This window comes from Cajanus cajan, chromosome 1 (assembly GCF_000230855.2).
Source record: "Cajanus cajan strain Asha chromosome 1, NIPB_CcT2T_4, whole genome shotgun sequence".
NCBI lineage: Eukaryota > Viridiplantae > Streptophyta > Magnoliopsida > Fabales > Fabaceae > Cajanus > Cajanus cajan.
Genome location: NC_138517.1, coordinates 43,984,020 through 43,994,107, shown reverse-complemented (window position 1 = coordinate 43,994,107; position 10,088 = coordinate 43,984,020). Strand labels below are relative to the sequence as shown.

The window sequence follows — 10,088 nt, the reverse complement described above, 5'->3', positions numbered from 1 at the left end:
GGCTCCATACGACTCAAAATAAACTCAAATCTCACATGCATCCAACCTATGCATCAAAATCATCAAAATCCTCCTTTTTCTCAAAACCCCAAAAGATGAGATTTTCTTCAATCCATCTATGGATTCTCAACATTCATGCATCTATTGAGTTTCTAAACTCACATGCAACCTACACAACAAACATTCTAGCTTCCCTTACCTGAAGGTTGGCTCAGAATAGCCAACAACTGTGACGAAATAGAATCCCCTTCCAAAGCTCAACCCGAAACTTCAATCATCCCAAAGCAAGCTTTCTAATCTGAATTTCAAGAAAAGCTAGAAGACATTAGTGGTCTAGAGGAGAAAAGGAGTCAAACAGAGAAATTTGGGAGAGAAAGGAGCTCACTGACCCAGAGACCTTCTCTCTAAAACTTCTCTCTAAAAACTCACATTTTCCTAAAGGCCCCTAACCCCTATTTATAGATTTTCGGACTGCCCCAGAACGGCCCGTACCGAGTTCGGAACGGCCCGTTCCGAACTCCCAATTCACGCACAAAATCCACGCCTAGAACGGCCCGTTCTGAAATCAGAACGGCCCGTTCTCCCTCCGGAACGGCCCGTTCTGGAATTTGGAACGGCCTGTTCTCCCTTCGGAACGGCCCGTTCCCAACCACGAATTTCAGTTTAATTTAATAGCTTGGAACGTCCCGTTCCAGATTGGGAACGGCCCGTTCCAGGCAACTAAATCAGTCATTTTTATTTATTTATTTTTTTTAAACCACGTTACACCATGTGTCTTGTCATTATACTACATGTCATGTCAACATGTCAAGTGTCATGTCAACATGCCAAGTACATGTCATCATGTCACGTGTCATGCCATGTGTCATGTCATCATGCCACGTGTCATGCCATGTGTCATGTCATCATGTCACGTGTCATGCCATGTGTCATGTCACGTGTCATGATATTATGCCACTTGGCATGATAGCATGACACGTGGCATGACACGTGTTACATTGTTAAGTATTTAAACAGAAGTAACGAAAAATTAAACATTAAGATACATTTTAAAGATGTAAGACTAAATTGATTTAATTAATTAAAGTAGGACTAAATTAACACTAATAAATAATGTAAGGGACGAAAAATATATTTTTACCAAATATAAAAAACTTAAGGAGATTACTTTTCATATATAAAATTACATATGCAAAAATCTATACCGTCAATTAGTTTCCCCTAAAATCCAACGGCTGCAACAGTCGGTGCTTCAGCTGCAGGGTCCACCCCATCATAAAAGGTGGCAAGGCAGGCACACTAATGACCTACGAGAGACACAGCAAGAGGTTCGAGCGGTCAGTTTCTGTTTCGCACTGAGTCTGTAGCAACGAGTCGAAAAGCGAGTCACCGCACTGCATGGACCCTCTGGAAGCTTTACTCGCCCAAATCCAAGGGCTATCCAGCACTTCCAGCGACATCAATCGCCTCCACACTATTCTGAAGCAAGCCGATGACTCGCTCCGATCCGAGTCAACTCGCCTCTCTCCAATTCTCACTCAACTCGACCCTTCCATTCACTCCCTCGGTTTTCTCTACATTTTGTATGTCCAAAATCCGCAAAAATGAAATAAAATTAGCGTTATTCGTCGATGCTCAAACCCTAGTTCTTCAATTCTTCAATATTGTTATTGTTACTTTTTGTTGCGAGATTTTCACTTTTATTGTTTGTTATGATTGCAGAGAAGCTTCCATGCCCGCTCCAGTTACCAAAACGCAGGCTGAGACCGTCGTTCCGATCGTTACTAGGTTTATTGGTGCTTGCAGCACGGAGCAGATTCGTTTAGCGCCTGATAAATGTACGTAAATATTTTTTATTTGAATTAGATTCGATTCATTTGTTTTGCTAAATTCATTGCTTATGCACGAGTTTTAATTTACGGTTCCAGAAAATTGGTGACAAATGCGCTGATGCGTCCCTAATTGTGGTTGCAATACTGTTGTGTAGACATCCGAAACCTTGATTTTGTGGGTGAAATCATGGTTGATGACCGTTATTTAAAACCTTGTAGCTGTAGATAAGTTAAAAATAATAATAAAGTTCGTGTTGAGATTGTTCTGATTAGTTTTGTGATATTCCTTGTTTGTTAAGTGTTACAATTCATTATAAGAGAAAAAGAGAAGTTAGTGTTGGTTTAGAAGGAGGAGGGGTTTTTTAGTGAGTTGTAGTTGTTCATTGGAGGGACAAGAAAGAGGATAGACGAAGGGAGAAGGGATTTTAATTTGGTGTTTGATGTTGTTTCTAGGTTTTAAGTTGAGTGATAATTTTTCTTTTCAGAGTAATAAGTCACTTTGGTCTCTGAAATTGAAAGGTACTGTTATATAAGTCTCTGAATCGAAAGAAATTGAATAGTCTTCAAAAGTGATAATATTAATATATAATCAAGACTAAAATAATAGCAACTAAGTAATTAACTTAAGCGACTTATTTGACATTTTTTAGTTTCAGGACTAAGGTGACTACAGTTATTGCTTTTGGGGATGAAAGTGACTATTTACGCTTTATCTGTTTGGAAATTTGTAGTTTTGTTTGTTTTAGGTTGAATGATCAATGACGGAAGGAATTTTAATTTGGTTTCGATGTTATTTCTTGGCTTTTGATTGAGTAATTTGTTTTTATATTTTTGGAATTTTGTAGTCTTATCTGTGTAGAAGGTTGAAGGATCAAAGGCAGAAGGGATTTTAATTTGGTGTTGATGATATTTTTCTGGTTTTTGGTTGTGTAATTGTCGTTTTATTTTATTTTGTTTTTTGAAATTTTTTTGGTTTTGTCTGTTTAAGAGGTTGAAGGATCATAGGCAGCATAAGTGTTTTTTATTTGGTGTTGATGTTATTTCTCAGCTTTTGGTCGAGTAATTCTGTTTTCTTTTGGGGGAATTTTGTAGTTTTATCTGTGTGTAGGAAGTTGAAGGACCAAGTGATGCTGTTGGAAGCTCCGATACGGGGTGTGGCTCCTTTGTTTACTGCTCTTCGGAAACTTCAGGTCTCTGTGGAACACTTGACTCCCCTACATTCAGACTTTCTTCTGCTTTGCTTGTTGGCAAAGTGCTACAAAACTGGTTTATCCTTATTGGATGATGATGTTTTCGAAGTAGACCAACCACGAGACCTTTTTCTTTATTGTTATTATGGGTGCGCAGCTTTCATCCTTTCTTTCATTCCTTGCGGGTTTGTTCATATTTTTAGTGTTGCATTTTAGCATTGATAACATATTATTGATTTTTCTTATTTTTATTTAACATGCTGTAGGTAGTGTTGTGTTGTTTACAATAATGTTGTGCTTGTAGTTTTTTAACATTTAAATTCACTTTGGTACGGAGTTGGGAGGGGAAGGATGAAGAAATTAAAACAAAATGAAAGGGGAGTGAAGGGAATTACGGAAAAGTTTGGAAATTTAATAAAATTCCTTTCTTTGTTTGGGTGTTTAAAGTCCTCCAAATTGGTGGAATTTTTAAATGTTCACAACATTAGTGAGGGACGGTTTGGTGTGGGGTGTTACAAGGAAATATCTTATTTCCCTCCCCTCATTTTAGAAGACTCTCAAATCAGGGAAAGATTTGCTTTAAATTTTCCCCTCCCACATCTCTGTTATGATACTAGAAAAGAGAAATTCAGAATTTAATGAGGAAATCAATAGAAAACCCAAATGAATAGATTTAGCAAAGCTGAAATAATATTCTGTATCCTTGGAGTCTATAACTGTGCTGAGCCCATGGCTTCTCAGAGGGAGATAACCCTCTTTCACTCTACCACATAAGGAAAAGATGCTATTCTCTACTCTACCCTTACCTGCATACATGATGTATACTTCCCCTATTACAACAGAATCATAATAGCCTCGTGCTTCCTATCTCTGCATTCCTAAAATACTCTCCTCTTCTAACTCACTCAACACTCCATTGATTCCTCCTTTCCATGTGCAAGCTCTCAAAATGCTGGGTCTTTGTCCTTGGTAACTCTGCACCATCTCACTCCCTAAATTCTCCTCATCAATCTCCCATCCAAATATTGCCTTACAGAATTGCCTCTTTAAACTTTTAATTAAAATTATTCTGCTCATATGATATGCATATATACCTTAAGGAAGTGAATCTCACCACAAACCTAGTCAGTGTAGTGGAAAAATGACCAATATCATATAAACCCTGCATCAAAATTCTAAATTTCTTATGTGGTACTCCTTTACCATACCTTACAATTTTGGGGTCCTAAATTCCACCTGCTCTACAGTGCCATGCCCTCACATGCTGGCTGTGTACCAGCACTTATGACTATTCACCAGTGAAAAAGCAATGTTGGCTCACCACCTTCACTGTTTGTTTGGGACTAAGATATGGTGGTAGGCTTTAATATCAAATAGCTGGGTATCTTCAAAGTGACCTGTAATATCACTGCAATAACTAGGAAATGGAAAGAGATGCTGCAGGTGCTTTCACGGACCTGCTTCCTCCTTCCCAAAACACTCACCCCTTGCCTACCCATCTCTCTTGCTTCCACTTCCTCTTATACTCTCCCTTCAACTAAATTATCCTCTGGTTCTTCCTATCCCAGCAATGAATCTTTTATGCCCTTATCTCTGAACATATGATATATCTCCTATATCTCACATTATTCCTTAAATAAACACAATATGCGAGGTCTTTCGTTGTTTTTGTACCTTCCTTACTTTTTATGGTTCTCATTTCTTTTTTGGATATATATTTTTATTAGTGGCATATTCTCTATGGTAAGAAGCTACCTGAAATATAATAGAGCAAAAGCACACTACCAGACAAGTTCAGTTTTTTGGGGGAATTTTCAGAAGACAAACATATTATGGATCTTGTCTTCCATTCTCTTTTAATAGAATGAACTTTGATGCAATCTTAAGGATACAGCCTTGTGACCTAGTGGTCACAGGCTTAAGGTTGTGCACTGCTAAGATTCCCTAGACCCTACTAAGTGGGTGCCTTGTGCACTGGATTGTTCTTTATAAGCCCAATTTATAATCTTGGGAGACAGGCTCATTTAGGGTTAGGGGGTTTCTTTCATGAATTGTTCTTCTCTGAGTTGCATAAAAAGGTAAAAGTTTTCTGGACTGAAGTCATTGAACTAAATTCTGGAAGGAATTTTATATGACAATAAATGTTTTGAAACACTGTTTTCTTTGTTTCATGCTTCTTTGATTTCCTACATAATCTTTTTACCCCTAACAAATATTAGTCTTGAATTTTAGGACAACGTCAAACCAGTTAACTTGTAGGTTTTTGTTGTTTCTTGCTGAAATGCTAATTTGACTATATGTTAGGATATCAAGTCAGCAGCCAACAGAGAATAAAAAAGCCTTGTGTGTTTACTTAAGATTTGAAACAAATCAAAAGAGAACAATCATTGTAACTAAGTAGTGGTTAGAAGTCAGTTTAAAAGTAGTTTTAGGCATTTAAAGACAAGCCTATAAATAAGACTTCGGAAGTAAATGAGAACAGTTTTGGGAAATTCATCAGTTTGACTGTGTTGTTCTCAGTGTGAAGGAGGTTGCCCTTTGTGTAATTCTATTCCTATTCTTTCTAAATAAAGAGGTCTATTCCAATGATTTCGATTCCAGTCTTTCTTGGTCTTGTTTTGTCTGGGTTCCTAACAGTATCCTATGTATATCTTTTGTGATTGTTATGGTGTATTTGATATGGATGCACAAGCAAGGAGTAAAATTAAAAGGGGTGGATTGAAAATATAGTCTATCATTATTCATTTGTGTTCTAGTTTCTAACCATATCATATTTCTATTTCAAATGTGAGATGTAAATTTGGTTGAAATGATTTATAAATATAATGTCAAACAAAACAAGTATATTTACAAGTCTTCCACAGTTTTTGGTTATTGATTTGGGAATATGGGTAGTGTTGTTAATATGATATAACTATCTTGTGGAAGTGTTGTTTGTGTATGGTCAGGATATGTTGATCTCAGTATAAATAAAGACTTGATGTGGTTACATCTATAATCTCCTTAGAAGTTGATTGTTTAAAATCCAATCTTTAAAATTTGATACAATACCAATTTTCATATCTTATAGTACTTGCCAAAATTTATATAATTCAAGTACAATATATATTATTAGAATAAAGTAGGGAAATCATTTTTAATAAATTGAAAAGCATATTTTATATTAATTTTTCTATATAGATGGAATAGACAGTAATGTAGATTTACATGACAACTATACAAGTGTGGTATGCATGATACAAGTTTTCAATGCAACGTTGAATTTTACAATGTCTTTATTGTATAAGATAAGATAACAATGGACTTGATTTACAACAGTTTATTGGTGTCAATATATCTTAATATTATCTGTGTGGTTGGGTACATGTGAAGATTAAATGACGGTCAACTAAGGGGAATGTGAATTTCACATGATTTTTCTAAAAAATAGTTGCATGATTTTGACCTTGATGGTTCATGGGAGTTTTGAATTGTTATGGTTAACCACTTCATTTCTCATATAAGATTAGTTTTTTTGCTTAGATACTTTGGAATTAACCTCTAAAAAGCATGATACATGAAAAACGTTGATCCATTCCACTGTCTTATGTAATTTTCGCAGTGTCCTTTTGACCAAGTTAAATAACATATGTAAAAGCATGTGCTTTCTCAATTTGGGAAGCTGAAAGATTGGTAAGCCAATAGTAAGCATTTGCATTGATTTCCATTGCAGTTTTCTTGTTGATCTCTGTCTTCTAGAATCTGTAATTTCCTGCAAATGCATGACTATTCAAATGCAATGAGATATAAAAACTGAATTTATATCTTATCTAATCTTGATGTGCAGTGAATACTTGTAAGCATTTGATGATTTTAGATAATGTTTCTGGTCATGTGGTCTTGGTAAAGAATTTGTATAATCTCTGACTTTTGACCTTCTGACAGAGGTATGATATGCATTGGACAGAAGCGCTTTCAGAAGGCATTGGACCTTCTGCATAATGTAAGTAATCTACATACAGCTCCAGCTTGTATTGATCATAGTTTGTTCTCATATCAACCTTCTGGTTCAGCATTTGTAATAACTAATGGGTTATATTTTCCAGGTTGTAACTGCTCCCATGTCTACCATAAATGCTATAGCTGTTGAAGCTTACAAAAAGTATATATTGGTTTCTCTCATTCGACATGGACAGGTATATGTCTAGTTTATTTAGAGATTACACCTTTTATGTTTTGTCATGCATCGAATCCTAAACAATATCTTAATTGTCAGAAGACAAGCCCTTTGTCCATGAGATTTTTCTCATTTTGACCAAATTAACCTTTATTTTATGAGGTGCTATATTTGTAGTTTATCAGCTGACCTGCCATATGTTTGGTGGCAGTTCTCCACCAGTCTTCCAAAGTACTCTTCTTCAGCTGCACAAAGAAACCTGAAGAATTTTTGTCAGGTATGACTTTAATTCAATTGGTTGAGGTTATAAAAGACAGGGGAAGCCTTTGACCTTTTTTGAACAAAATGTTTATGCTTGTTTTCTTTTGTTTGTAAGATATTGATGGGAATAACTCCTTATCTATGTGAGAGTGTTCAACTTACCCTGCTGTTTTAGAGGGTAATCTTGCAAGACTGCTTCTAACTTACCCTGCTGTTGGGCATCCAGCTCCTTGAGATTTGTAGAAGAAGGGCTATTCAGCTTAGTTGTTTGCCATGCACCTTCTCCTTTCTTCTTCCGCTTTCTACAGCCCCTCTTGTAAGACAATGCTATGATTAGTGTCAATAACCCTGTATCCTTTGGGGTTAAATGAATCATGGTTTTGCTAGGGTAGTTGGATACTGATTCCTATCAGATATCTTGAGCATGCTGTTAAATTATGCATTGCAAGGAAAACAATTCTCATATTTTGAAGTATTTTCAGTGTTATTTATTTTCCCCACTCTGTCACAGTCTGTTATTGCTAGGTGTGGTTTTATTCACTCTTAGATGCAATTGACGACTCCCCTCTATTTTTATTCATGTTTTGCCTATTTGAAATCACTTTATTGTACTATCAATTCGAATGGAAGCATAAATTGCTGTTAGCAATTTTGTTTGGTTACTTTGTAGCACATTGCTGAATTTCATTTGACTTGCCTTCTGAGAATATATTTTGGATTTCAGCTATGTTAACCTTTTTTATTCCAATTTGGGCAGCCTTACGTTGAATTGGCAAATAGTTATGGCACTGGAAAAATTGCAGAACTAGAGGCATATGTCAAGACAAATGCAGAGAAGTTTGAATCTGTGGGTTCTTTCACATACTTGTTCTTCATTTGAAGCATCAGGCATTTTGACTAGAAGCCTGACTCTACAGTGTCTAACTTCCAGTTCTAACATTATGTGGTTACTTACCAAGTTTCTCTGGAATTGTCTGTGCATGCGACAGGCTGATAATTTATGTGAAATTTTCTGTTTCAGGACAACAACCTTGGACTAGTTAAGCAGGTTGTATCATCCATGTATAAGCGGAATATTCAGAGATTGACCCAGACATACTTGACACTTTCTCTCCAAGATATAGCCACCACAGTGCAATTAAATAGCCCAAAAGAAGCTGAAATGCATGTGCTACAAATGGTGGTCTTCCAACTGATAAACTTTGTCATTTTCATTTAGCATTAACATCTTACCACTAATAACATACTCTGAACTACAGATTCAGGATGGTGAGATATATGCAACTATCAACCAGAAGGACGGAATGGTGAGATTCTTGGAGGATCCTGAACAGTATAAAACCTGTGAGATGATTGAACATATTGACTCATCAATCCAGAGGTGTGCTTTTGGCATATTTTATGTTAAGATATATGCAACTATGTTTCACGTGAAAACTTTGAAGGCAGAAGTTTTGCTGTTTTAATATTTTTTATAATGATTAATTTGATAGTGATCTGTGCCTTCATCTTGTACTGAAGCATTTTTTTCTCAATGTCCAGAATAATGGCACTCTCGAGGAAACTAACTGCGATGGATGAACAAATTTCATGTGATCAGTTGTATTTGTCTAAGGTGAGTGTGTTTGACTGTTCTCATACTGTTATCTAAACTTGTATGTCGGGTATTTTTAAACCAAACAAGAGTGACTATGTACACAGGCTGGAAGAGAGAGACAAAGATATGACTTCGATGACTTTGATGTTCCACAAAAGTTCAACATTTAAGGCCAGGAATGGAGCTATGAATGATGCAAGTAGATCTACCGCTGGTTCTGGTTCTGAGAGCGGAATAGTGTTTTATTTCAATCACAAATGTAATAGTTCTTATTCTGTCGTGAAGTAGCTCAGAGGATGTTGAATTGTCTCTACTTATCAACTATATAACATCTATAGCACATTCTTTGCACATTTCTGTATGCCAATAGACATAATGCGGTAATATGTTGAGGTCTCAAATGACCCTCTTTTTTGGTTTTATGTTGAGACGGTAGGAGTTTAGTGAAATCCTGCTCGGCCGAAGGGTGGGGTGCAAGATATTTCAAAAGTACAATACCGTTTATTAACCATTCACTTGCCTACGTTATAAATGTTCTTAAGTATACTTGTAAGAAAATAAATGTATAATAACTCAAGTTGTTTCATACTAATCAAGGATCCAGGTTTGATTGAAGTTGCGATTGCAATTTGAAAGTATATTTTACTCCTATAGTAGTCAATCCGGGAATGACTTATATGCTTTTTATAAAATAAAAAAATAAAAAAAATATTTAATAAATTACATTGACAGTAAATTGTGTCAACAAAATCTGTTAAATAAATATTAAAATTCATTAGATATTTTTAATATAATTACACAAATGTAATGATAGAAAAATCAAAAGTACAATTAAAATAATAAATGATAAAATATTAAAAAATAAATAAAAAATTGAGATGTAGGCTTACATGTGCGACTTAATAATTTATTTGTTTTTAAAAGTGTTGAAATGAGTTATTTAAATTATAAAATGTAAAAATAAACGATGTGTAATGGTAGAATCTATTTAAATGTGTAAAATGCGAAAAAAAATAAATGATAAAAAAAATGGATTTGTTAGTTGGAGATGG

At 35.4% G+C, this 10,088-nt stretch overlaps 1 protein-coding gene across 2 annotated transcripts; it reads left to right on the top strand.

The window, feature by feature from the left end:
* Nucleotides 1-1,292: 1,292 nt before the first annotated feature.
* COP13 (Proteasome component (PCI) domain protein) lies at nucleotides 1,293-9,458 on the top strand. 2 transcript variants are annotated; one of them, XM_029269252.2, is made up of 12 exons: nucleotides 1,293-1,583; nucleotides 1,723-1,838; nucleotides 2,925-3,171; nucleotides 6,947-7,004; nucleotides 7,108-7,197; nucleotides 7,390-7,455; nucleotides 7,666-7,755; nucleotides 8,197-8,286; nucleotides 8,461-8,619; nucleotides 8,699-8,820; nucleotides 8,982-9,054; nucleotides 9,141-9,458. In XM_029269252.2, exons 1-12 carry the CDS (start codon nucleotides 1,399-1,401, stop codon nucleotides 9,204-9,206), a joined length of 1,362 nt encoding a protein of 453 aa, XP_029125085.1. In that variant the 5' UTR covers nucleotides 1,293-1,398; the 3' UTR covers nucleotides 9,207-9,458. The 2 variants fall into 2 exon arrangements, with proteins under 2 accessions (XP_029125085.1, XP_020202746.1); XM_020347157.3 differs by lacking the exon at nucleotides 7,666-7,755 and having other exon boundaries at nucleotides 1,294-1,583.
* The last annotated feature ends 630 nt before the right edge of the window (nucleotides 9,459-10,088 follow it).

Coding starts and splice junctions, on each gene's coding strand:
- COP13 (XM_029269252.2), top strand. CDS start 1,399: ATGGACCCTCTGGAAGCTTTACTCGCCCAAATCCAAGGGCTATCCAGC. Junction 7,456..7,665: donor ACCTGAAGAATTTTTGTCAG/GTATGACTTTAA, acceptor TTGGGCATCCAG/CTCCTTGAGATTTGTAGAAG. Junction 8,821..8,981: donor ATTGACTCATCAATCCAGAG/GTGTGCTTTTGG, acceptor CTCAATGTCCAG/AATAATGGCACTCTCGAGGA.